At 35.9% G+C, this 26686-nt stretch overlaps 4 protein-coding genes across 8 annotated transcripts; all 4 read left to right on the top strand.

Moving 5' to 3' along the window:
* Positions 1 to 3913: 3913 nt before the first annotated feature.
* Positions 3914 to 7736, top strand: LOC105769251 (polyadenylate-binding protein 2). The gene is made up of 9 exons (XM_012589756.2): positions 3914 to 4213; positions 4694 to 4812; positions 5095 to 5751; positions 5858 to 5935; positions 6021 to 6110; positions 6490 to 6624; positions 6801 to 6977; positions 7066 to 7269; positions 7397 to 7736. Exons 1-9 carry the CDS (start codon positions 3964 to 3966, stop codon positions 7637 to 7639), a joined length of 1953 nt encoding a protein of 650 aa, XP_012445210.1. The 5' UTR covers positions 3914 to 3963; the 3' UTR covers positions 7640 to 7736.
* A 2543-nt stretch (positions 7737 to 10279) lies between these two features.
* LOC105769252 (NAC domain-containing protein 90) lies at positions 10280 to 13245 on the top strand. 2 transcript variants are annotated; one of them, XM_012589759.2, is made up of 4 exons: positions 10280 to 10962; positions 11738 to 12007; positions 12458 to 12685; positions 12779 to 13245. In XM_012589759.2, the coding sequence occupies exons 1-3, from the start codon at positions 10465 to 10467 to the stop codon at positions 12533 to 12535; spliced, it is 846 nt and encodes a 281-aa protein (XP_012445213.1). In that variant the 5' UTR covers positions 10280 to 10464; the 3' UTR covers positions 12536 to 12685; positions 12779 to 13245. The 2 variants fall into 2 exon arrangements, with proteins under 2 accessions (XP_012445213.1, XP_012445211.1); XM_012589757.2 differs by having other exon boundaries at positions 12458 to 12690.
* A 2034-nt stretch (positions 13246 to 15279) lies between these two features.
* Positions 15280 to 20360, top strand: LOC105769250 (probable E3 ubiquitin-protein ligase RHG1A). 3 transcript variants are annotated; one of them, XM_012589754.2, is made up of 7 exons: positions 15281 to 15423; positions 15583 to 15602; positions 17117 to 18839; positions 19258 to 19308; positions 19499 to 19597; positions 19686 to 19826; positions 19903 to 20360. In XM_012589754.2, the coding sequence occupies exons 3-7, from the start codon at positions 17157 to 17159 to the stop codon at positions 20032 to 20034; spliced, it is 2106 nt and encodes a 701-aa protein (XP_012445208.1). In that variant the 5' UTR covers positions 15281 to 15423; positions 15583 to 15602; positions 17117 to 17156; the 3' UTR covers positions 20035 to 20360. The 3 variants fall into 3 exon arrangements, with proteins under 3 accessions (XP_012445209.1, XP_012445208.1, XP_052487120.1); XM_012589755.2 differs by lacking the exon at positions 15583 to 15602 and having other exon boundaries at positions 15280 to 15423; XM_052631160.1 differs by lacking the exons at positions 15281 to 15423; positions 15583 to 15602 and adding an exon at positions 15634 to 15843.
* A 2441-nt stretch (positions 20361 to 22801) lies between these two features.
* On the top strand, positions 22802 to 26422 carry LOC105770324 (transcription factor SPATULA). Of its 2 annotated transcripts, none has more exons than XM_012591471.2 (6): positions 22802 to 23426; positions 23540 to 23638; positions 23716 to 23781; positions 23868 to 23933; positions 25626 to 25946; positions 26042 to 26422. In XM_012591471.2, the coding sequence occupies exons 1-6, from the start codon at positions 23058 to 23060 to the stop codon at positions 26120 to 26122; spliced, it is 1002 nt and encodes a 333-aa protein (XP_012446925.1). In that variant the 5' UTR covers positions 22802 to 23057; the 3' UTR covers positions 26123 to 26422. The 2 variants fall into 2 exon arrangements, with proteins under 2 accessions (XP_012446925.1, XP_012446926.1); XM_012591472.2 differs by having other exon boundaries at positions 22803 to 23426; positions 23543 to 23638.
* Positions 26423 to 26686: the final 264 nt, after the last annotated feature.

The following is a 26686-nucleotide window of genomic DNA, read 5'->3' as shown; positions in this document are numbered from 1 at the left end:
AATTTTCTTTCAAGTTTCTAATTAAATGCCACAAAAACTTTTTTTTTCTTTAGTTTTCTCTTTTTCACTTCTGTCTCTCTTAGATTTCTCCATGCCTTTCCCTCAAACAACCTAGAAAACAACAACCATTAACCTAAAAATTAACGTCGGACCATCATGTTTACCACCTCCGACGGTGGTTGGAAAACTTCGAAACTCTTCCAATCTCTTTTTGACCTTTTAAACATGAATTCGGAGTTGGATTCTCTAAAAATTGCCATTAACTACACGAATAATTTGTGCTTAAACATTTGAATTTCTCCCTGCCTGATATCAAAGTTCGACTGTTGAATCAGTTCGATTCAAAGGTAGTTTGTTCTCCTCAACCTCTTCTACATTCTCACCGTTCAGATTTCTAAGATGACACCCGAGGCCTCAAAACCAACCTTAACCAGAAACTGAATATGTTCACTTTTTTTTCTTTTTTTAATTTCGTTTTCTTTCTCTTTGTTGCAAGCTTCCACTTGGTCTTCTCTTGGAGTTCTTTTTCTTTTTTATATTTTTTATGGTTGTATTTGTCAGTTCATTCTTAGTTTCTTATTCTAAATGTCCAGTAATTAATGCTTGAATTTCTTCGGATGTTCACCCTTTGTCTCCGACACTAGCTTTGCGATGAATGTGATAGCTACTCCAAAATGATTAAAAATTTAGAATGTTGGTTATCATCCGTTGTACAGATTCTTTAATCTTGATCTCGTGGAATGACTCAATTATGACTGCTAGTATTGAGTGGAATGTTCTTTTTCCATGGTGTGTTGGAACATTTGGAAGGATATAAATGAATTTATTTTTCAGGGAGACAGTAGTTCGTCAATGGCTTTACTTAATAGGAAGTCTTACCTGGGCTGAAAACTTCACAGGTATTCAACTGGATGACGAACATTCTAGGCAGACGGAATGGAGGCAAATCGGCTGGACGGCACCGCAACAAAACTGAATAAAAATTAACGCTGATGAAGCTTCATTTGGAGGCCTTCGACACTATTGCAACTGGACTTCTTCGAGATGCTGAGGGTGGTTGGATCCGTGGATACTGTCGACGGGTTAGTGTTTGCTCTGCGATTAGAGCAGAACTATGGGCGATTCATAACAGGTTGTTGATAGCTTGGCGAGAGGGATACATGAAGGTTTTGCTTGAGAGTGACAGGTCTTTAGCTATTCATTTGATAAAGAACATAAGTGGAGAGGGTGTTCATGCTCCTTTGGCGCGCAACATTATTCAGTTGTGCAAAAAAGAGTGGGAGGTCCAGTAATACCTTGTCTTTAGTGAGGCTAATCACGTAGCAGACTTCACGACGCATATGTCCACTACTGTAGAGCTTATTCTACAAGAGTTTGTCCAGCCTCTCGTTGGGATCATGCATGTCTTACTAAGAGATAAATGGGGTGTTACTAGTAACCGCTTTGTTTCTATCTACTTCTTAGTCCTTAAGGCTTAGCCCTTCTACTTATTCACCATATAAAAACCTCACAAATTAATGGGATAATATTTCAATCCAACTATCTAGAAAAATAATAAATATTAGGGTAAATTACACCAACAATTACTCAATTTTGATGCAACTTGCGAAACAATCATTTTGATTTCAATTCAGTCACTCAACTTTTAAAAAATAAAAAAACAATTATTTTAACCCTTTTCCGTTATAGACTAACGGAAAAGTGACATGGCATTTTATGGACTCTTTACTGTCATTAACTGGCCAGTTTGAGGGTTGGCTGTCATTTAAATAGCCCTATAGCCCTAGCTGGGCAGTAGAAAAGAAGAAGAGAAATGAAGATACCTTAGCTATGGTCGTTTTATTCCTCCAAGGTGGAGCCACCATTCAGTTCGTAGCTATCTTTTGAATCTCTATCCCTTTTATTTTTCTTCTCTTCTTCTCCTCTCTTTTTTTTTTTCCTTTTTCCTTAACTTTAATCGCCGTCGTTCATAGCCTTCTTTGGCCAACCGTCATCACCAAATGGCTTCTCTTTGCCTCTTCTCAAATCTCACTTCAGATTTCTCAATAGGCCTTCAAAATCCCAAGATTATGTTAGTGACGGAAAATGTTAACAGGTGACTGATTTGTCACTTTTTTATAATGGTAGTGATTGTTTTGTTATTTTTTGAAAGTTAAGTGACTGAATTGTAACCAGAGTGATTGTTTTATCAGTTGCATCAAAATTGAGTAACTGATGGTGTAATTTACCTTAAATATTACTATAAAAATATATATTTTAATATTTTATATAATATTTATAAAATACAATCTAAAACTATAATAAATAAAAAATAACAGGACTTGATACTATGACACCGAATCTCCCGTAGCTTAAATTTTGTCTTTTCAATTAAAATCTAATTCATTTCTATATAACTTTTATAAATATATTTTAACTAATTTTCTCACATAATATAATTAAAAGGAATGAGACAAACTTTTAAATATAAACATTATGAATGGTAGTTAAAACACACACGTTTTTTTAAAACTCTCGTAAAAAATAGAAAATCATATAAAAGTATATCTATTTTATCATTAATTATTGATACTTTAATCACTCATTCATTAAATAATTAATGGAATGTTGACGCTTCTTATTTGGAATAATAACATGTTCCTTGGAATGTTTCCACATTTTATCCATATGATCTTAATTTTAAAAATAAATTTAATACTCAAATTATATGCATCATGTCAATATCTTGATTAAAAGATAAATAGAATATTCAAATAAAATTATAAATATAAAATGTTATAAATTCATTTTTAAAATTCCAAAAATAAAAAAATATAATAAAAAGATTAACTATCTGGCACCAGCTGCATTTATGCATACTCAGGATCATTAAACATCTAGGGATCCAATCTAATCGAGCTGAGTTCGAATATTGTCGAGCTAAATTCGAAATTCGAAACTTGATTGAACATTTATCAATTATATTTAAGTTCGAACTTAGCTTACTAGTTAAGCCTAGAGTTAATAATATATATCAATAGCAATAATTTAAAATAATTATATATATATATATCAAAAGTAAAATGTTCAATAAAAATTGTGAGCTAATTGAATCGAATGTTAGTAAATTTGAATTCGATTTGACCAATAACTCAAACTCGATTTAATAATTACCAAATCGATTACGTATTTTTAAATTCTAGCTCCACTAACTTAACAACATCAATGTTTAATTTACACTACTAACAACAAATTGGTAAGAAAGGTAGAGCGTAAGTTAGGAAGATGGGTGCTAACTAGACCGATACAATCCACAAGAAGGAAATAATGGAGTAAAAATCCAGCGGTGTAAGATTAAAACTAAAATTACAGGTAAAGAAATTTAATTCATTGATGACGTAAAAAGATATATTCCCCTAGGGAAAGAAAGAAGAGAAACTTGATGCAACCTTTGACTACTGACACTGCCAAGTGTCATCTAACTGCCCAATTATCACGCAAAGACCTGATTTTGCCACCAGCATCAGACAGTTAGGTTTTTTAGCATAAAAACATCTGACAGTAGAGATTACCATCCTGAATCGTGGTAGGGTTTCTTCAAAACCTTCCTACCTATAAAAGCGACACGGTTGCTTCTTTACTGGTGCGGTGCAGTTCGTTCTGCCCTACCCTTTTTTGTTACTTATAAATGAAATCCTAAAATTTTTCATAAATTCCTCTTCTCTTCTTCGTCGTCGTCATCTATCGTTCCGTTCAACCCCTGATCTCTGACGATTTTATCCTTATTTGATATCTTCCTTTCCTCTTTTACCCAAACACACACACAAAAAAAATCTCCTTTTTTTTTAGTTCGAGAATCAATCTGTGTTATTTCTTTTCTCTACAGTTTTGATTGAATAACAAGTGGATAGGGAAATAAAAACTTTTTTAAAAACTGAAAAATAAAAAACAAGGATCTAAAAGAGTTGGATTAGGGTTCTTTTAATGGCGCAAATTCATGTTCAGTACCAGGCGCCAGTTTCCGGGCCAAACTGCGTTGCTCCCGGACCTGGGGGACCGCAGTTTATGCTGACTTCACTCTATGTTGGGGATCTTGATGCTTCCGTTACCGATGAGCAACTCTTCCAAACGTTTAGCCAGGTGGCTCAGGTCGCCTCAGTAAGAGTTTGTCGGGACTTGGCTACCGGTCGCTCTCTCGGCTACGGCTATGTCAACTATAACAATCCTCGTGATGGTTAGACTTCTACTTAACTTTAAAAACTTGCTCTTTATTAAATAATCAACAATTGAAAGATGTTTGATAGTCATCTCGACTGTGAGTTTTTATTGGAAAAGATATTATTGCAATTACTATAATTGTATAACATTATTGGTAATTACTTTGTAATCTAATTTAATTGCAAAGTTTAAGTGTATTATAGTATCTAGGTATTTCTTGCTGATGGTTAATTGTTAATGTTTATTGGAAATGTAAATATGGTTAAAGCTTTGGAACTTCTCATAATGTATGTAGTCTTTAGATATAGAATGCATGTTTGCAACTCCCCAAGAGTGGATCGAACTTGTATGCTAGAAATTAACTTTTTATGATTCATTTCTTTCAAGTTCAGGTTTTTCTTTTGAAAGGACAAGTTGGTGTTTTAGATAATTATAATTTCATTCTTTTGAATTATTCAATTAATTACCAGTGCGCTTTTGTTCTTCCTGTCTACAGCGGCTAGGGCATTGGATCTACTTAATTTCACTCCACTGAATAACAAGCCTATTCGCATCATGTATTCTCAGCGAGATCCTAGTCTTCGTAAGAGTGGCGCTGCAAACATATTTATCAAGGTATTAATCTGTTTTTAGTCTTTCTGAATTTGTTTTTCCCCTTTTCTTCCTCTCACTGCTATTATTTTTTCCTGAAATCTCAAAATTCAAATAGTCCTTCTCTTACCTGTTCAAATCTGTGCAGCCATGCTCAGTATTCATGAAAATATATTTGCCAAGTATCCTTTCTCAGACTTCTTCTTTCTATTTGTTGTGACCATTCACATGCATGCATGGTTTCTCCTTGTGATATAGTTGGCTTCCAATGTTTACCTAATCCTTTGATTTTTATTTCGACTGCAGAACTTGGACAAGTCTATCGACCACAAAGCATTACATGATACATTTTCTTCATTTGGCAACATTCTTTCGTGCAAGATTGCTACTGATGGTTTTGGCCAGTCTAAAGGCTATGGTTTTGTACAATTTGACAATGAAGAATCTGCTCAAAATGCTATTGATAAGTTAAATGGCATGTTGATTAATGACAAGCAGGTCTATGTTGGACCTTTCCTTCGTAAGCAGGAAAGAGACAGTGCTCTAGATAAGACTAAATTTAATAATGTTTATGTGAAAAATCTTTCCGAGTCTACGACAGATGAAGACTTAAAAACAATCTTTGGCGAGTATGGTGAAATTACTAGTGCTGTAGTTATGAGGGATGCAGATGGGAAGTCAAAGGGTTTTGGATTTGTCAACTTTGAAGATGCTGATGCTGCTGCTAAAGCTGTTGAAGCTCTTAATGGAAAGAAGTTGGACGAAAAAGAGTGGTATGTTGGAAAAGCCCTTAAAAAGTCTGAAAGAGAGCATGAACGAAAAGCCCAATATGAGCAGACTTTGAAGGAAGCTGCTGATAAGTTACAGGGTTTGAATTTATACATTAAAAACTTAGATGATGGTATTGGTGATGAAGCGTTGAAGGAACTTTTTTCTGAGTTTGGTACCATTACTTCATGCAAGGTTTGTAAAATGATTCTTGGTTGGTTAATCGTTGATGCTAGCTACTGTTTTCTTGTTTCTAATTTTATATTAAAGTTATTTTCCTTTTCCCTTCACAACTTTGCAGGTTATGCGTGATCCTAGTGGAATTAGTAAGGGCTCTGGGTTTGTGGCCTTCTCAACCCCTGAAGAAGCATCTCGTGCTGTAAGTTTGAATTTGTTTATCCTTTGGGTGGTCATCTAAAATATGAGGTCATAATCTAATAGGTACATTTGTATTGCATCTACAGCTTGCTGAGATGAATGGTAAAATGGTTGTTAGCAAACCGCTTTATGTGGCGCTTGCGCAGAGGAAAGAAGAGAGAAGAGCAAGGCTACAGGTAACACCTTTAAGGATGATTCCTTGTCCATCTCTTGCCCATCCAGTTTTTTTTTGGTAGCACAATTTTTATTTCTTCATAGTATCATTTGGCTTTTACTGTAGTCTTGTTTTATAATTTAATAAAAGGAAATGTGTTATAAATTTCTGAAATTCTTGAGCTAATGTTTTCTGTTATCTGAGATTAAGTATTTCTGAAAGCTATTTTGCTTTGTCTTTTTATTTTTCTTGAAAGTATCCTTGTCCAACCCATATGGACATGGGTATCGACCTGTGTCCAACACTCAGCACTTGAGAGTTTGAGTAACATAGTTTGATAGTTCTATGAATCAGTTTGTTTTTCTTTTAGTCGTCTCACAATTCAGTTTCATGTTATTTAGGCTCAGTTTTCTCAGATGAGGCCACTTGCTATTTCTTCTGTCTCTCCTCGAATTCCAATGTATCCTTCTGGTGCTCCAGGTCTTGGCCAACAGTTTTTATATGGGCAAGGACCTCCAGCTATTATTCCTCCGCAAGTAATATATCTTCACTTTTTCTATTCTCTTAAGTTGATATGCTTGATTTCATGTTTTCACTTTTTGGCCTCCTTCATAAGGTGGCATTCTTGCCCATTTGGATGTTTGAGTGATTTGATTTTGTTGAGGACAGTTGAAATATGAATATGCTTGTTTCCTTATGCCATATATTCTAGGCTGGTTTTGGTTATCAACAACAACTGGTTCCCGAAATGAGGCCTGGTGGACCCCCTGTGCCAAATTTCTTTGTTCCTATGGTACAGCAAGGTCAGCAGGGCCAGCGACCAGGGGGACGACGAGGAGCTGGTCCAGTGCAACAGACTCAGCAACCATTGCCATTGATGCAACAGCAAGTAAGCTTTATGCATATGTTTATGAACCTGCGGTTTATGCTTATTCTTTGGCTGAAGTTGTTTGTACTATTCATCCTGCTTGTTTCAGATGCTGCCCAGGGGACGTGTCTATCGTTACCCCCCTGGTCGTATGATGCCTGAGGGTCCAATGTCAAATGTTCCCGGTGGCATGCTTTCTGTTCCATATGACATGGGTGGCATGCCAATGCGCGATGCTGGTGTTGGGCAACCTATGCCAGTACCAGCATTGGCTACAGCTCTCGCAAATGCAACGCCTGAACAGCAAAGGACGGTAAGTCCCATTTCTTTCTTTCTTTCGCAGTTGGTGGCTTTTATTTATTTATTTATTTATTGAGCCGGGGGGGGGGGGGAGTATTTATCTTCGAGGTCTTAATATTTTTATTGCTTCTTGTGAGCAGATGCTTGGTGAAAGCTTATACCCCCTTGTGGAACGGTTGGAGCGTGATTCTGCAGCCAAGGTTACAGGGATGCTTCTGGAAATGGACCAAACTGAGGTTTTGCATCTCCTTGAGTCACCAGAAGCTTTGAAGGCAAAAGTAGCCGAGGCCATGGAGGTATTGAGTGTTGCTGCTCAGCAACAGGCCAACAATCCAGCAGACCGATTGGCTTCACTATCCCTGAATGATAACCTTGTGTCCTGAGTGCAAAAAAGACTGGAATTGGGCATATGGGTAACCTGGCACCTTTTATCAACATTGGCCTATATTAGTCTATTAGGATTGAAGTTTTGAACTTTTTATATTAAGCTACGCTTTTGGTTTTTATAGTGTTTTTTATACTTCTTGTAAGTTCGTTTAATTTCATTGAACCTCTCTTTTATATAAATTAATTTGGTTCTGAATACATCGTTGACATGCTTTCAAAGTTTATGTTAGGTTTAATTGATATTTGTTTGTGAAGAAATTGATGCTATAAAACGCTTCTTATCATCCGGCGTTGTAGATGACGCCATGTTGGCCATTTATGAAATGCTTTTACCTTTTCAAATCACCATAAAGAGAAAAAGGTTGGTATTCACTCTAAAAACACTCTTATACCAAAAAACATGTGTCCACTAAAATGAACGTATCTAATTTGTTTTCATTAAAAAAAAGTTGATAAGAACTTTTTTTTAATTGTTTTTTAGTTTGGGTAAATTTCATAAATAGTCACTCAATTATAAAAAATTTTCATTTTAGGTGTCTAAACAAAAATTTTACAATTTAAGCACCCACGTTACATAGTTCGATCGTTTTGCTCATTCTCGTTAAAATAAAAAACGATAACCTCAAATGGTAGTTAAAAAAATTAGTATAATAACAAATTTAGCCTCGAATTTTACATATTATATCAATTTAGTCATAATTTTAAAAATCAACCCTCAAAATTTACAAGTCTTAATTTGATCCTAATTCTAAAAAATCAAAGAAACATATAAAAATACATAAATATTTTAAAAATATAATAATAAATTTAAATTTTATATTAATATTAATATTAATATTAATAAATATAAATATATTGATATTAAATAAAATAAAAATTCTCTCATCTGGTCCCTCTCCCCACCCCACAGTGGTGGGGTGAGGGGAGGGGAGACCGGCTCGGGGACGGTGATGGGGGATTTTTATTTTATTTAATATAAATATTAAAATAAAATTTAAATTTATTATTATGTTTTTTAAATATTTACTTTTATTTATTTTTTGAAAATATTTATGTATTTTTATATATTTCTTTGAACTTTTAGAATTAGGATCAAATTAAGATTATATGAAAATTGAAGGTTAATTTTTAAAATTATGAAAAGTTGAGGCTAAGTTTGTTATTATACTGATTTTTAACTGTCATATCAATTTTCCATTTGTGATTTTTATGGGAGTAACTAAAATGACCAAACTATTTAACGTAGGTGCTTAAATTGTAAACATTTTATTTTGGGTGCCTAAAATGAAAAAAAAACTTATAATCAAGTGACTATCTGTGTAATTTACCCTTTTAGATTTATATTTTCATTATTTAAAAGAAATTTTTATTTATCATGTTTTTAAAATTTTAAAATAAAAGTAAAAAGTATTTTCAAAAATCAGGGAGAAAAAATGTTTTATTATAAGCATTTAAATTAAGACGTAATTATTTATCATACATTTTAATAAGACAGACATTTCACATCCGTAAAAATTTGAAATTATGAACTAGTGCTTAATTTAGTGGTTTTCGTAAGATTAAAAATAATGATAGTAGTGAAATTATATATTGTAGTAGTGGGATTAAAATTACTGTTGATGGAATCTTATGTATTGGCTAGAGTATCTATTGCTTAAGATTTTATCTTTCTCTTGTAAGTTGCAAAAAAAAAAAAACACCAGTGATAGACATTTTTATACAATGCACTTGAACTCTGTATCTTTTATATTACCGATGTCAATTGAAGTAATATTTTATTTTATAAATTTATTTATTATTTAATTTAAATATATATCAGGTAAATAACTTAAATGTTAAAAATATAATTATTGAAGATAATCAAATCACAAGTTAAAATATAATTAACTTAAAATGTATAAAAAAATAAACGAATAAAATTGAAATATGTGCTTGGGTGGTGAAATTACAATACATAATTACAAATCTGCATGTGTTTCTGACGAAGGATTTAAATGTAAAACAAGATAAAAGAAAGGTATAAAAAATAAGGTTACACAGTCACTGAAGGTTGAGTTGCAAAATAACCTTAATTATAATAAACAGGACTTAACTGCCGTCTGGCGGCCGTCGGCTTCTGCGGCGTGGGCTAATATGGCTTGGCCTTGTTGAAAATTCAGTAGTAATTTAAAATGAATTAAAAAATACTTTTTCTTTTTTGTATAGATTTCGAGCAGTTCAGACTTCAGACATTTGCCCCCCATTTTCGAAACAATGGTTCTTTTTTCGTCTTTCCTAGTATAGTATGTGAGTGGCACCACGTAATTGGGGAAGTAACGCAATACACGCTTTCATATTCAGCCACATGTTCAGTTGCCGAATCTACCAGCTCTTGCGGCTTAGTACAGCCGATCCCTACTCACCCTTACTCCGCCGGTCCAGATGTAGCTAAATTTCAGGAGAGTTTTGATTCTTTTTTTAGTTAAAAATTCCAACGGCTGTCAAGGTAGAGATCATTGAGGTTTTATCCAACAAAACTCGGGGTAATTTTTGTCCTTCCCGTTCACGCATTACAACCAATGAAATCCCTCCACGTATGCAAAACTCCCCCATTCCTCTCACTCTCAACATATATGAGAGGAAAAGGTACACATGAAAAGGAGACTAACACACTCGCAGTGAAACTTAAGGGGCACGCTTCGTCGCTTCGTGTTTTATACCCCAAACCCCCCAACACAATCGAAGTCTCTTCTCTTGTTCCCTAAAATCGAATTTGGGAAAGCTAAAACCCTACGGAAAAAAAATCGTTTCCTTTTCTGATTCGACTAAAAATTCCCCTAAAATGTCAAACAATCAAAATTCGAATCTTCCCTTGGTGGATATAGGAGGAGGTTCATCCAGAGCAAGTTCGCCGTATCATTTTCCACCTGGTTGTCGATTTTACCCTTCCGAGGAGGAGCTTCTAAACCATTACCTCACTGGGAAAAACAGTTCCGTCGCCGCCGATCGCTCTGATGCGTACGGATCCGATTTTATCAGGGAACTTCATTTGTACGATTATAAGCCGTCAGATTTACCGGAGGGCGCGTGCTTTGTGCACGGATATAAGGGGAGAAGAAGGCACTGGTTTTGTTATACCAAGAGTAAAGGTGGGAGGGGGAGGAGAAGGGCAAAGGGTGGGTTTTGGAGGAAAATTGGAAAAGTTAAGGATGTGTTTGGAGGAGGAAATGTTAAGTTGGGGACTAGAACTAAATTTGTGTTTTATGAGATGAATTCAGTTAAGGCTGCTCTTAGGACTCCTTGGATTATGTATGAGTATGCACTTCTTCACCGCCACAAGGTAAAAAGAAATTAAATTTCTTTATTTTGTTTAATCATCCTTTGTATAGAAGTTTTAATTTGGGGGGTATCATGTTGAGGAATTACTTTTTGTTATTGCTGTTTGGTAGGTAATGGTAGTCGGAACTGACCAATTTTGTATCTATTGCAGATTTAATTGTCCTCTCTCCAGTCCAACAAACCATCCTTCTTTTTTAGTTTGTTTTTGTAGCTTATGCTCTAAAACCACATAGCCCCTACCCTTTTTTTTAATGCTTATAAATATGACTGTCTCTTTTCATTATTTATCTTCTGCGGGCCAAATTTTTTTCAAAATTCTGGTGGCTCAGCATGTTGGAAAGCTGTATTGTTGTTTTTCTAAAATAGATGATGCATCATTGTTCATTGTAGTGATCATATTCTTGGACTTATGTTCAGTTGGTGAGGCAAATATGTGCAAAAGGATTTGTTTTTCTGAAGAGCCACGTAAAATTTATTTCCTTCTTGTTTTTCTTTGTCAATTGTAGTAAGAAGAGTACCTACCTGCCTGTGTGGATTGGAATACTCTTGAGTCCTCAATAAAGGAAATCTCTGCTCAATTATTGTAGTGAAATCTAAGTAAATATCCCACTTTCATGTCGATACTCTTTGGAAAATATGAACTTTGCCGCAATTAGTTTTGCCTGTTTGTGAGATATACTATGCCAAATGTGAACTTATATGTTTAGGTTGATTTCATTAGTTGGGGAGGGTCTGGGACTGTTACTTCATGAAAGTGATGTCTCTACCATCTGCAGGCTTCTTTTGTGCTATGCCGAGTTTTCATCAAATCTCGAGCTAGAAATAGTGTATCAGAGAATGTTTTAAGTTGTGCAGAAGAAACTGTTTCAGCTATACGTCACATCGGAATTCAGCATGATGGATTTCTGAGACCTGACACTCTTGAAGCTGAAATCAATGGTGATGACTTTACTAAAGAGCTAGATGATCCAATAACAACTGGACCTGTTTCTGTTGCAAGTTTTGAGTTTCCTTCAGGCATTCCACCAGACCTGCCCGATGATATGGTAACCTAGTTTGGCATATTTTACTTTCATGGATGTCATATTACTGTCAATTCCTTTCCATTTTGTCTATACTATTATTTTAGCTACCATACAAGGCTTTTGTGGTGTTTCTTTTCTAACAAAGTTTACATGTATTTCAAATCTCTGTTCTTGACAGTGGTCATATGTATTCGTAATTATAAAAGTAATTATCATTGACAACTTGTTTATGTCATGGTTGAGCATTAAAAGAAGGGTACTCCAATCTTTTGAGGTCATCACATTACAAACTAGATAGCCCCTGTTTCTCCCATATTTGCTTGTTGTACATCTATCTTGAAGTTTTCCCTATGCCAAGTCTTAACTCCACAAATGTTAAGCATGTCTAAACTTTTATCACATGAGCATTTGCTAGATGTTGCATTCTTTCCTAAAATTAAACATGTTTTGTGTGCAATGGCTGTTATGCAGGTGGGGCCTCGGCTAACTACCAGTGAGTTACTTTCAATTATAGAAGCAGATTTTATAGAGTTGGACGATCTCAGTTGATTGTTCATCATACGCACCATAAAGAAAATAGGACCAGTTACCTTCAGAAATATCAAGAGAATGATTAATATATTCAAGAATCTAATAGGAAAAAAGAAATTTTCGAATCATATGAATAGAGAGAATTCTAATGGCAGCATCACTCACCTCGTAAGGTCCTTTTTCTTCCCTTTTATCTCTAGTCCCTGGATTGATAACATGCGTGTAAATTTTAGTAAATTTATCTGTTTGCACACCTTGCAGGCAGCACTCATGTGACTAATATCAAGAACTTTGCTTCAGAATAATTTATCTAGAAGCTATGTTTCAGAAGAATCAAATTATCTGGAATTTTTCCTTCACAAGAATTAAGTGTGTGGTACATTGGACGGGTCTGATAATTTTCAACATTGGTTGCTTCACCTGGATTCCGTGTTCTCTTATTTCTCTGGTGATGGTGGGTCGAGACTTTTTGCTCACTCACTTCTCAAATGCCTTTATTTGGGCATGTCTTTCTTCTTCTAGCCTGTTTTATATCGTTTCTGAGCTTTCTCATTGCAGAACTGCACACAACTGTATAATAATACTGTTTTCCTTGAAACATCCATGTGGCCTCCCTTGGGAAAGCCATTCCTTTTTTAAGACTGTCTGTAATCCACTTTGAAACGCCCTTGCTGTGGTAGATAAATTAGACGATTGAATCTAAATAAATTAGGATGAAACTGTTTTAACTTGTAGGTTCGCTGTACTTATATTTGCTGCTTGAGAGCTTTGAGAAGATGCAGCCACTGCCACGTGGTCATTGGTTGAATCAGTCTGAATCTGCAGCGGTAGAAAAGAATGGCTGTCATTCCTTCCCGGTTCCTACAGTCCATTATGTGGTAACCAAAGACATTGCATTCGTCCCATTTGGGCACCTCCGTTTTCCAATCTGCCATGTGCATTAACATTATATTTATCACTGCATTCATGACATCCACCACCTCTCTCATATGCTAATGCATGCTGCTAGGGATGGGTCACTTGGTCTCTGTGTAGTATTCCCCCCCCCCCCCCTCTTCCCCCCCGGGGCAAAAGAAAAACCCTGAGTCATAATAATTCACATGCTTTACTCATTTTCAATTAATTGATTGATGGGTCAGTCGCTCCCACCACCCACCATTCTGAAACAGGTCTTGAAGATATTCTCTGGGGTTTAAATCACATAATTGCGAACAACTACACCCGTCCTTTTAACTGGCTGGTCTTTCCTTTAAAAATTTATTACCAGGCCATCATTATACTTGATAATTTTAAATAATAAGAATTATGATTATATTATGTATGAGTTAAAAATACCAGGAGCATTATAAAATGCATAAATGTCGGTCTCAATATAATATAAATTCTGAATGTGTGCAAATCTGTGATATAAACGGAAGATATATAAAACACAAAAAGCTGAAAATAGATGAATTGGAAGTCTAGTTCCAATCCCAGCTTGCAAGCATGTATGTACTCTTTTAATTAAAGTCAAATCTCCTTTCTCTCCTGTTTTATTTTATGTTTCCTTTTTGGATTTAGTGCCTAATGTCCAAACTAATGGTCCATGATTAGTTCTAAATATACGGAGTCTTGGTATCATATGTAGATGGTAGTCCCCTCTCTCTCTAAAGCAAATGCCACGTTTATAATATTCCCTTTGGAAAATGGAGAATAATCAATTCTTATCTCGTTAATAAAAATTTTCAATAAATGACATTGCATGATGTGGTTGTATATGCTGTACCCATATGTCCAGATGGACACATTTTTTAGGATAAAAAAAACGAGGTAGAGCAAAGCAACCACCTTTGAATGGTTTGAAAGAAGAAAAATCAAATTAAAAAAAAGGTAGGAAAGCAGTGGAAGCTAAAAGGAAAGAGCCCCTTCATGATTGAGATATGAACGCCAAGGGGCTAAATATCAAAAACAAATTTGAAAGAAAAGGGGGGGGGGGGGGAGCAAAGAACCTGCATAAATACTCATTGGGGGGGGGGGAGGAAGGAACTTTTAGGGTCATTGTATTCACACCTCTTTTAAGCTAAGCAATGATATTTGCTGTGCATTCACTGCATTTCTTCGTTTGACATATTCCACCTAAAACTACAGGACAGAGAATTTAAGTTATTACCCATATCATAAGATAGTGCATAATTTTTATTGTTCTTTGTGAGTGGATATGACTTCCCAAATCTCACCAACAAGAAGATTTTTTTTTGAAGAAACATCTTATGGAAAAAAAAAAGAAACAAATTCCACTTATGGTTAAAATTCTAAAAGCAATCAAAACTTTTAGGTGCATAAGGAAAAAAAGGGTAAAAAAAATCAAGCTATTCAAGTGGGGTCGATTCTATATAAATATATTATATATCAAAGCCACGTTTGAATTTAACACGGTAACAATTTTACATGTCATGTTCATGTATTTGGAAAAAAGACGAGTCTTTATTTTAAATTGGGAATTAATTGGGCTCATAGGTAAAAAAGCAAGGTGGCCAAGGGTGGCTCCTCATAAAAGGAAAGGGAGAGAAAGAGGGATGCATGTGGACGAGTTAAAAGAGTTAAAAGAGTTGAGGCCTAAAGAGAGGGGAAGGCAGGCAGGTACTTGGCGTGAACGAGATGGTAACAAAACAAACAGAGAAGGTTTAGTGTTTGTGGGGCTTTTACCTACGGACCGCATTGGGATGGGAGACGGGTTTTAATTATATTAAATATTATATATTTAGTTTCATTATTATACATTTAAGTTTTAGAGATAGAGAGAGTGTGAAGGGAAAAGGGTTGTTATTTATTTATTTTTATGATATAGAGAGAATAAGGAAGAGAGGAAAAAATATCTTTACTAGGAAAAGAGAGAGATCAAAAGATGGAGACATGAAAGCTATTCGGTAAGCGGACAGCTTTGCATAGTTATTGTTGTTTGTTTAAGCATTTGTTTTTTTTTTCTCTCTTCTTTTTCTTTTTTGTTATTCAATTCTTTGTTTGGAAACTGCTCTTATGACCATTACTCTCTTTTCTTTTTTATCTTTGTCTTTCTCTTTCTGCAGGGTTATTTGGTAAATTACAGGTAATCTATCTCTTTGTTTCTTGTTTCGAGTATATTTGATTTTATCTTTCAAAGGCTCTCTCTCTTCCTCCCATTGCCCAAGTGGGTTTTTTTTCTTCTTTGTCTTTCCTTTCTTGAGAAGGGAGAGGAGAATAGCTTTAAGACAGCTTTTATATCCTTTTTTTTCCCCACCCCTCTCATCCTGTGTTTTCTTGTTTAGATTCTCTTAGATCGATCAAGGTCTCTGATTTTTACCCTTTAGGTGAGCTCTTTGGTTGTATTTCATGTTTATTTCTGCTTGATCGGTTGATGGTCAGATGAGATGTGGATGATGTTCTCACTGGGTTCCCCCCCCCCCCTTTTAATTTCTTGGTTTTGGCTTAAAAAGTGTTCCTTTATTTTTTTGTTCAAAGTTTTGATTTTGATTTTATTTTTGGTTTTGTTTTGGAAATCCGCATATTCCTGTTGGAGATTTTTCCTGTCTAAGGTCTGTAGCTTTTGCTATGTTTTTACTGGATTTCTTTTGTTATTGAGACTGTCTCTCGTAATAGCTGATATGTAGAGAGATGGCGTTTATGGTTACCATGTTTGACCCTTGCGGTTGTGTTTGATTTAGTTGTTTTTTCCTTCTTCTTTGCTTTATTTCTGTTGTATGGTGGCTTTGGGGTTGGGGTAATAGGGGGGTTGCTGACTGCTCAGGGAAAAATATAGGAGAGAATTAACTACAACTGGAATGCCTCTGTCTTGCTTATGCGTTTAGTTTAGGGTTCTGTTTTTTTTTTTTTTTTTGCTTTTCTTCTCTATGGTTCTTGTTTATAGGAGAGAAATAACTGCTGTCTTATTGCTGCTGCTTTGGTTCCTCCCTAATGTTTTATAGTTCAGATTTAGTTCCTCCGTGCCCTTTTTATGGTTCTATGTTTTGTTGACCTAGTTTAGGATGGGGGTTTCAAACTTTTGTGATGTATATAAATGTCTAAATACCCTATATGGATTAAATTTGGGATATCTTCACATTTGGTTGTCTTTGTTGATGCTATTCTGCACTGAACCAATCTATATCTCTATGTTGATTTATTTGCATTGTCTAAACCCTATACCAGTGGTTGCAGGTTGAGAGGCCACTTGGCTTAATTACTTACTGCTTGTTGTTCCTCCTGATTACTGCATTTGCTTGTAATTTCTGGTTCCTGCTTCTGTAGCCTCATTGCATTCTATTATTTCTACTAAGCAACATAACTCGGACTTGACTTACTCTCTTGCTATAGTAATCTGGAAATAGATGGAAGCATATTTATGAAATTTTGTTCTGCATTTTTCTACACAAGTACATTTTCTAGAAGCATTTTTTATATAAAGGGAAGGGGGTAGTGGTTGTCCATGGATCGAATTCAGGATGGCTGTCAACTAGACTTGAACACAAGTTCTTTGCCACTTCACCTGTAGTTCATTTGACTTCCTAGAAGCATATTTAATGCCTGCTCTCTAACTTTGTTGTGATTTTATGGTAACTTATTTTCTATTGGAATATTGTTCAGGACTGCACAATAATTTGTTTGGAAGTTCATACAAGTTGTAATGCAAGGCCAAAGGGGTACTGTTGGTTCCTTGCCTGAAACCTTATTTGATCATGGGTCTTCATCAAGTAATGCTGCTATAGACCAGCAAGTATGCTGGAATAATATCCGAAATCCCATTGAAAGCAGATTGTCGGATTGTTTGCTGTCAGCTAATGATGCGAATATTGGACATGGGAACTCTAATGCTCGAGAGGATCAGGAGCTGGGTCGGTGCAGCTTGGGAGAGCCTAGCTCTAGTGGCACACAGAGTGTCGTAAGCCATAACGAGCGGAAAATGAACCATGGGTGGTCATCTTCCATGAGTGCTTCTTCAAGTTCTGGTCCTAGGTTAGAAGAACGGCGGTATGAACAGGGCACTCTATTCGGCCAAAGTTCCAATTCTAATACAGTTCCCCAGGATATCAACTTGAATGCAAGCTTAATGGATGACGATAATAACTGTCAAGATACAGAACAGTCTAATCTGTATAAGCCTAGTGGATCTCAAAATGAGCGGATTTCAGCTTTTACTGGTCCCGAAGCTTTTCTTCTTTCATCTGGAAGTGGTGGGTATGTCATGGGTGATAATGATAGAAGACCTGTTTGCCCTTATGAGGGCCGTCGTGCATCCTGCAAAAGAAAGACACTTGAAGGAAATGTTGGGCAGTCCTCATCAAGTGGAAGTTCTAGCTACTTTCATCGAGGTGAAAATAGTGGGTGCCGTGGACTTCCTGTTAGCTATAGCACTGGAAGTAGTGTGGATATATCTGCTCCCTCAGGACAGGTGCACCCTAGACTTGGATTGGATGTAAGAGGATCAGCTTCTAGCAGCATTCATGAACCAATTGTTTTACCACCTGCAGAGGGCTCTCACAGGAATTTCCGCCGTAGAATTAATCCTTCAAGTATGCAAGAGCCTATTGCTCCTCCAATTTTTCCTACAGGTGATACAGCCAGGCAGTCTGTTGTTTTGTCCTCTCAGCAGTCATCAAGACTTATTCCAACCGATCATTCTCTTGAGTTAAGGTCAGCACCGGTGGCAGATAATGCAAGCTCACAAAACTTAAATGTTGTAAATCATGTTCCAACTTTGCCGAGAAATATGCAACCATTTAGGTGGAATGGAGGTTCTGGTTCAAGAGTCGGCAGTTCAAGTTCCAATTTATCTGTGGTTAGAGATTTTGTACCATGTGAGGGGCCTCAATCAAGAAGCATTGCTAGAAACCTATTAGATCATCCTATGTTTGTTCCTGCACCGGAATTGAGACCTATGGTGAGGAATCCAGTAAATCGAGGTTTAGGCACAGGAAATGCAAGTGTTCCTGGAAATGTTGCTTCTACATATCGAGGTGGCTCAAGTTCTGGTGCCAATGCATCATCTGCTTCCACATGGGTTCCTCATCCCAACCCTTCACCGCAATACCCACGGAGATTGTCAGAACTTGTTCGTCGATCATTGATGTCTTCCGCTGGTGCTGAATCTGGAGGTCATGTCAATCATTCTCCACTTTCTTCAGGACTTCCTACTTCCCCAGAAGAGATGCTGCTTTCCTCCGGTGTACCTAATCAGGGCCACCATCGTCAATACCCTAGGTCAGCCTCATGGTTGGAGAGACAAGATGCTGGCTTCCAAGGAATTCCCCATTCATTGCGGACCTTGGCTGCTGCAACTGAAGGAAGAAGCAGGCTTCTTGCGTCCGAGGTTTGCCCTAGAACTGCATCTTTTCTTCTTGTGATAGTTTTATCATTTCCTTAAATTTTAAACATAAGGTAATACAGGTGATTCCCTTGGCATTATGAGTACTTGATTTACCGCCAGTTTTAACTTCTGCATTATAATGCGATGCTGATTGTGGATAAGAACATGTATATGCTGTTCTTTTCCTAGTTGCTTTTGTTTGAAAGAAATGCCGTAGGGCCTTGTTATCCAAAATGCTTGCACCTATACTATGAATCACTCATTCATTTGTTGCACTTTACTCTTTATTTTTACTGCACAAGGGCAAATGCCATTTACCTTGTAAAGTATTTGTTTTACCCGTACACTACATACTTTTCCAATTTTAAATGTTCTACCAAAGAACTGCTTAACTGGATCTGACATTCTGTTTATGGGGCAGATACGCAATGTCTTGGATCTCATGCGTAGGGGTGAGAACTTGCGTTTTGAGGTAATGTTTCTGATATTTATGGTGTAATTCGAAGCAGTTCTTCACCAATTGAATCATGGAAGCATGAAGATTTGCCTTCTCTTTTATTGTTTATTTGTCAATATAGTCATACTCAAATGTTGTTTATGGATGAGAATTTACTTATGACCTAACAAGTGACGTTTTCTTTCTAATACTGTTTTTATGGCAGGATGTTATGATCCTTGATCAATCAGTATTTCTTGGGGTAGCTGATGTTCATGACCGGCATAGGGATATGCGGCTCGATGTTGATAACATGTCGTATGAGGTATAATCTTTATATTTTTGGCATCTATGACATCTAGTATCCTTTCTGAGTGAACATTCTCATAGTAGAACTTTTGTGTGGGTAATAGGAGTTATTGGCTCTGGAAGAGCGAATTGGTAATGTAAGCACAGGGTTGAGTGAGGAAGCCATATTAAACCGTCTGAAACGACAAAAGTACTCTAGTACACCAGGAGCTCAGTCAGAGGCAGAACCGTGTTGTATTTGTCAGGTAATTAATTTTTCTCTTTTGCAGTTTCCTTACTGATTCTATGAACCCCAATAAGCATTTGTTTACAAACTTGCAGGAAGAATATAATGATGGAGAAAATCTTGGGACACTGGAATGTGGCCACAACTTCCATGCCGATTGCATTAAACAATGGTTGGTGCGCAAAAACTTGTGCCCCATTTGTAAAACAACTGGTCTGACTAAATGAGAAGACGAAGAAAAAGTGGCATCCAAGCTTGTACTCATTAAAACTTGATGCCTTCAAATGTTTTCCATAAGCAGCCTTTTAAGTGTTCACACCGAGATAATCCATGGCAATTCTAATTCAATTGCCTGAGCCATTTTTACTTCCAATTATGTCAAACAAAGCAAAGCTTCTGGGTGGAGTGGATAACACAAATGCTTGAAGCACTGGGAACAGAAAAGCTAATTTCTATGTTTTTTTCATTCTATCATTGCACTTGCACTATTAGTTTTTATGTATGGAATCTTCAGCCCATTGGCGACATAGATTATTGATTATCTTTATATTTTTATGCTCTCCTTTTTGGTTCCGTTCAATTTTTGGGTGGGGGAAAGGTGGTGGTGATGTTGGGAACCATATTTCTGTCAATTTCTCTTTTGTGGTTCAATGGAATATATATTATGTCAAACTTCTAAATTATTTAAAGAGCCCTCAATTATGGAGCTTTGAAATGTCTAAAATCATAAGCCTCATTATATTGAAGTTTTTGTTGTGTCTGCTTCAATAATTCCTTGAAATTGAGATAGGGGGAATGCTTGGTCACTTGTCAGAGATGATTTTGACACCAACCGTCATCAGCTTAAAAAGAGTAATGCTTTGGCAAAAAAGAAGGCTTGAAAGCAACCTCCATAATTAACATAAGCTCGCAAACAAGCAAAACCCATACCCCCTTGTTTGAGTTGTTAGTTTACCATCATTTCAGTGCCGACCTTAACAAATCGTTTAAAACTCAACCTGCTAGATAATTGGCAAAATGTGTCCCAATCCCCCATTATCATTATTATTATCTCACAAAGATTATGCTAAACTTTGAAAGGCATAGGCATGGTAGGAGTGAAAGAATCTTTTGCCAGAGCAACCACCAAACTCTGCAAATTGTAGCTTTTAGGTGATGGTAATGAAAGAAAAAGGGGGAGTAATCTATCTGTAATCCCATGGTTTTGGTTTGTGACAGATCATCTTGTTTCGAACACGCAACCAAAAATAATGAGCCTCGGGAATTGCAGGATTGGGTAAGTCCTTTTTTAATTAATGCTGTTTTCAGGCCAAGCTGACGTTTTGGTTGGATAAGACAGTGAAGGCTGAAACTGTCCCTTTGACTTTTTTTCTCCTTTTCTTTCTTTCTTCTTCATCTTCTTCTTCCTACTTTGTTTTTAAAGTATCAACGCGGATTACATTAGTTACACCGACGCCCCTTGAATGTACCCTCGACCCTTAATATATTAAATTTTTATTGTTTATAAAGGAATAAAACTCAAAACTATATAAGAAACTTGATTAAATATGCAATGTTATGCATGAATTATGATTTTGTCTAATTTTATATATGAAATTTGATTTGATTTGATTGATTCAATTTTCACAATTTATTAAAACAATTATATATGGCGTACACAACTAATTATATTTACCTAATATAAAAATATTATGTATTTATTTCTTTAAATGTGTATAATTAAATCACAACACAAAATGTATACACCAAATCAAAGTTCATGTATTAAATTGCACATTGAATCAAGTTTATATGTAATTTTGAGATTTATCTCATTTATAATTAATATATTTTAAACTCCACAAATGGGTTGAAAGTTTGACAAATGTGTCATAGGGTATAGTAAAAATGTATATAAAAATAAATAAATGTGACCAGGGGCGAAGTCAGGAAAAAGTTTTAGGGGGTCGAAATTATATTGTTTATATCTTTGTAATTTTTAAAATATTAAATCAAAATTTTATTACTTTTAAGGGGACCGAAGTGTAATTTTCTATTTTAAGGAGGCGGGACCCTTTCCAACCCCTAAATCCGCTTCTGAATGGGACACTTATCATACTCTCAACATACTTGTGGAATCTAAATCAATCAACTTCAAAAACATGAATTAAATAATTACCTTTATTTTAATCTGTGTTTATTTTTTAATAATCTAAGGCTTGATAAGGATAATTATTTTAGGCACTTGAAGGTAGAATTAAAAACGCATAATAATTTTACCTTGTATTTTTTATTTATATTTTTAGTTTTTTAATATATTAAAAGACACATGTCAACACTAACAAGTATGGTATGTAATGCTATGATAGATAATGCATGCACTAATTATAAAAGAGACATGAAAATAAATAAAAAAAAACATATTAACATCATAGCCGTAATTGTAGAGATTTTTATTTATTACAATAATCCAAAGACTTGCTCTGTGTTTTGTTCTTCATTGAACATTGAAAAAGCATTGACTGTATTAAGAAACTTGTTAGATGTCTGTCTCAACGTGCAAATTTTCATGGAATTTGAGAGTGGAAATGATTAGTTCTCGCAGAGTTCTAAAAGTAATCAACTTATGTCACGTGATTCTTTTTCCTGTAAATAGAATATCACAATTTAAATATGAAACAATTGCTCTTGTTGTCTTAAGATTCGTGGAATTTAGGAATCTAAATGATCAAATCTTGACAAACACAGAGAATCAACTTAGATTATTTGCTGCAGATAGAAACCCATGAATTTGGTTTAAAAAATGGGATAAAAACAACTAAAAATTCCAATATGAGCAGTTGCAAAGGGGGGACAAAATTGAAAATTGTGAAATGTTTGTGGTGAATTCAGAATAAATATAAAAAGGAGGACCCTAAAAGAAAATAATAAAAATATTGGACGGTCCGTTTTAATTAGGGCGGGAGATTAATCCGAATTTTGATTATGCAACTTTGGGAATAAAAGCTAAAGCTCCAGACTCTGTTATTCAGTAATCATCATCTTCAGAAATTTCATATATTATTTTCCTTTTTCTTTTTGGGAAAAAAGAAAAAACAATAACGAAAAGATCCAAACAAAATCAGCACAGAAAAAGATAAAATAAACAAACAAAAAAAAAAAAAAAGAAGAAGAAGAAAAAAGAAAAGGAAGAGCAAGTGGATCAGAAAACGTTTCCTCTTTCTTATTCTTGCGTTTAGATTCTATTTAATTTCTTCTCTGACTCGTTTTCATGGCGGATCTGTACGGTGGTGCTCCTTATTCGAATCCGGAAACTGAAGAAATCTCCACTATCCTTAACCAGCTCCTTCATAATTCCTCTTCTTCGTCATCTTCATCATCTTCGTGCATGCAATTCAAGGGCAAGAACATTCACTCTTTTCCGTCTCCAGTGCCGGGAATTTCAACGCCGGCTGCTAACTCCGGCGCGGGGATGGGAATTCCGGTTATGGATCGGTACCGGCTCGGCGGATTGGCTGTTCGAATCGAATCAGAGCCTCGAGTCAATATCTCTGATCCTGAAACGTATTTTGGAGCTAACGTTAAAGATAGCGCTGACAATGCGTTATCTTCTGCCTGCGATTTCAGTTATGACAGCGAGGTAAAACAATTTGAAATAATATTCTTAAAGTTTCAAAGATCTTCTCCTGTGAAAGATTTAGATTTTTTTCTCCAATTGTGAAGTTTTAGATTAAGATTACTATTTTAATCTAGAAGGTTCCGGACGCATCGGAGGTGCCATCAAATCAAGAACGGCCGCGGAGTTCATCGAAGCGCAGCAGAGCAGCCGAAGTCCATAATTTGTCGGAAAAGGTTTGACTTTCTTAACCATTTTACTTTTGAAAAGAAATTGAAAATCTGTAAGATATTTGATTGTTTTTGTTTGGCAGAGGAGGAGGAGTCGGATTAATGAGAAAATGAAAGCTTTACAGAATCTAATCCCGAACTCTAACAAGGTACTTGTAAACTTCGACAACCAAAGAAAAAAAACCTTTTTTTTTTTTTTTCAAATTGATGATTTGGATCGTTTTTGGAGTGATAGACGGATAAAGCTTCTATGCTTGACGAGGCGATCGAGTATTTAAAACAGCTTCAGCTTCAAGTACAGGTGAGTGCCCTCTTCTGTTTCTGCCATTTCTGTTTTCCAATTTTGGTGTATTACAATTTACAATGTCGTTTTCAATTATTAGTATTAATTATCACGTGTTAGAGCTTCTATGCCTTTCTAGATTTTAGAACTGGTAGGAGTTGATATCTCTCTATATATTAGTATTACTACTACATTGTTTATTTTTAACGTCTACTATTATCTATTTATGTCGTGAACTTTGTAATGTTCTTAGCCTTATATCATTAAATCATCACCCTACAAAATGAAGATTGTAATTCAATTTTTGATGGTTAAGTAACAAGATCTACCACTCTCAAGAAGAGAGAACTCCGGAATACTAAAGAAAGAAAGGAAAAAAAGCCAAAAGAAGATCGTTAGAGAACAAGCATATCTATGTACGTCTTAAAATTTAAATTAAAGAAAAAAACACATTCTATTATTTAAAGAACCTTACCTTTTGCTTTATTTTATTAGATACGCATAATCCTGTCTTGTCTTCCATAGGCAAGTTCCATTTTCCTCCTGAGCAGGAAGCCGGAGAGTTCTGTTTTTCTCCTCTCCCCATGGCGATGGCTTCCATCTTTCCTTTTCTCCTTGACTCCTCTCTGTGTTTACTTTCCATTAATAGAAGTCAAGCTCTCTCCAAACTAAGCAATCGTGCATTGACTTTGAAAAGATCATCCAAGATACCCTAACTACAGAGCAGATCTGCTATTCCACCTGTTCAGCTGCCAACCTCTGCCTCTTCCCCATGAGTAAATGGTGGATGATTGTGATAGCCTTTGCCTTAATCTCCTCAACAAAGCTGAGTTTTGACAACAGCATCAATATTTTTTCTCTAGGAGTTGCTTTTGATTCATTGTGTATGCTAAGACTGCTCTTGGGTTCTCTGGCTGCCCTGACATGGTCTGCTTTGCTTAGCCTTGCTGTCCATAACCTCATCGTGCGGGTTGGTGGGCCTTCCTGCACAGTTTTCCATAGAGCAAAGAGCTTCTCTAACAAGTCTCCAGGGTTGAAGGAAACGTCCTTGGAGCTAACATGACATGCTTGATTTATTGTAACCGCCTATTAGATTTTTACATTAGAAAAAGTTTGCTAATTGGCTTTACAGCTATGGCAAGACTAAACCAATAGGACCACATATAATCTTAAGCTTCCTGGAACACTGAAGAAAATCTATGTGGATCTTCTTAAAGATCCTGAAATATTGGCATTTAACAATGTCTTGTCACTGTCTGAATTTGATAATGTGTATTTCCCAGAATTTACGTAGAGGAAGCAGGCACTGTGCTCTATACAATTACTCTAGGTTTCTATGACTTTGCTCATGCAATGGAGAAACCTGGTGTTTATGTTACCAAGCCTGGAATGGGAGGAAAGGAGACGCTAGGCACCAATGCTTTTAATTTCATGCCTACATTTTTATTTTTTGGTGATGGCCATGGCCATGATCCGAAGAGAAATGGATTTGCTTTATTTATGTACTTTTTTACTTTTTGATGTTCATAAGATTTTTAATTTGTTTCACATGATGGCGTGGAAGTCCCTTAAACATGAGTGTAGAATAAATGATAAATATTGGATTTACTTTTAAATTATTAGTTTGGTTTGTGAGATGTTATGGTGCAATTACAAACTGAGCTAGAATCATGAATAGCCAACTTGATTTGTTTTCATGGCTGTTTACAGATGTTATCGATGAGAAATGGATTGAGTTTGTACCCAATGTGCTTACCAGGAGTACCACAGCCAATGCAAATGCCTCCCACAGGCTTGGGCTATGATGAGGGACATGGATTCTTCAGTCCCAACATCGGAGCAGGCACATTTTCTTCAAACGAAGAAAGCTCGATGAATACACCTTTTAATCTTTCGAATCCATGCACCATCTCAAATCTGCCAGTTGTTGCACCTTCTGTAGCTAACATGTCTAATTTGGAAGCTTCAATTGGTTTTGAATCACCTGCTGGGGCACACTATGGATCCTTCACCCACTCAACCTCTTCCAAGGTAATTTTAGCATTAACATGTAGATGTGATGAATCTATCAGAACTCAGAAAACTTGAGGGATTAATGCGAAGCTTTGTTTTTTGTGCGTGTAAAGGAAATTTGTAAGGAAGGCAGATCACAGATTGAATTAGAGATGAATCATGGTGGGAATAGCTCTTCATCAGGCGTGTCTTAGCCAAAGCAGAATTCCCCCAAGAAACAGCATGTACAATAATAAAACCGAGACCGAACTCTTCCTCTGCTTCAAGCGCCATAGAATCTACAAATTATATTCAAACTGATAACATTTTATACTTGTTCAGGTTATTTTATGTTACAAGTTGTAACAGGCTGACACTAAGGAATTGATTTGATGCCTCATTCCCCCCCCCCCCTACCCCTGCATAAAGTGATAATTATTATTACTATCTCTATGGCGTTAAAGTGGGAATCTTTCTTCTCGGTGCTGAAATGAAGGCACATTTAGTTGGAATGACGACCTTAAATGGCTAACAAGTAGCAGTTTCTTCAACCACATATTAATTGTCTTGAGTAATGAAAAACAGGGCATTTCCTTGGAACCCAGATTGAAGTAGAAGTGGTCCCTGAAGGACAGTATGGGGGTGTCTCGTAAAGTTAATATTATATGATATAAAGGTTCTTTGCAGCGAAGGAGTGTTAGTTTTGCCCAGCACTGATGATTGGCATTTATATATTAAAGAACAAAGTTTTCTTCGCTTCTTTGTCAGCCTTTTTGCAT

Source organism: Gossypium raimondii, chromosome 5 (assembly GCF_025698545.1).
Source record: "Gossypium raimondii isolate GPD5lz chromosome 5, ASM2569854v1, whole genome shotgun sequence".
Taxonomy (NCBI): domain Eukaryota; kingdom Viridiplantae; phylum Streptophyta; class Magnoliopsida; order Malvales; family Malvaceae; genus Gossypium; species Gossypium raimondii.
This window is presented reverse-complemented; position numbering and strand designations above follow the sequence as displayed.

What these genes read in the sequence shown, in the direction of transcription:
- LOC105769251 (XM_012589756.2), top strand. Translation starts at nt 3,964, where the DNA reads ATGGCGCAAATTCATGTTCAGTACCAGGCGCCAGTTTCCGGGCCAAAC. An exon ending in CTGCAAACATATTTATCAAG is followed by an intron (nt 4,813 to 5,094) that starts GTATTAATCTGT and finishes TTTCGACTGCAG; the next exon opens with AACTTGGACAAGTCTATCGA. An exon ending in TGCCATTGATGCAACAGCAA is followed by an intron (nt 6,978 to 7,065) that starts GTAAGCTTTATG and finishes TGCTTGTTTCAG; the next exon opens with ATGCTGCCCAGGGGACGTGT.
- LOC105769252 (XM_012589759.2), top strand. Translation starts at nt 10,465, where the DNA reads ATGTCAAACAATCAAAATTCGAATCTTCCCTTGGTGGATATAGGAGGA. An exon ending in CACTTCTTCACCGCCACAAG is followed by an intron (nt 10,963 to 11,737) that starts GTAAAAAGAAAT and finishes TACCATCTGCAG; the next exon opens with GCTTCTTTTGTGCTATGCCG. An exon ending in CAGACCTGCCCGATGATATG is followed by an intron (nt 12,008 to 12,457) that starts GTAACCTAGTTT and finishes GCTGTTATGCAG; the next exon opens with GTGGGGCCTCGGCTAACTAC.
- LOC105769250 (XM_012589755.2), top strand. Translation starts at nt 17,157, where the DNA reads ATGCAAGGCCAAAGGGGTACTGTTGGTTCCTTGCCTGAAACCTTATTT. An exon ending in GTGAGAACTTGCGTTTTGAG is followed by an intron (nt 19,309 to 19,498) that starts GTAATGTTTCTG and finishes TTTTTATGGCAG; the next exon opens with GATGTTATGATCCTTGATCA. An exon ending in TTGATAACATGTCGTATGAG is followed by an intron (nt 19,598 to 19,685) that starts GTATAATCTTTA and finishes TGTGGGTAATAG; the next exon opens with GAGTTATTGGCTCTGGAAGA.
- LOC105770324 (XM_012591471.2), top strand. Translation starts at nt 23,058, where the DNA reads ATGGCGGATCTGTACGGTGGTGCTCCTTATTCGAATCCGGAAACTGAA. An exon ending in ATTTCAGTTATGACAGCGAG is followed by an intron (nt 23,427 to 23,539) that starts GTAAAACAATTT and finishes ATTTTAATCTAG; the next exon opens with AAGGTTCCGGACGCATCGGA. An exon ending in CCCACTCAACCTCTTCCAAG is followed by an intron (nt 25,947 to 26,041) that starts GTAATTTTAGCA and finishes GTGCGTGTAAAG; the next exon opens with GAAATTTGTAAGGAAGGCAG.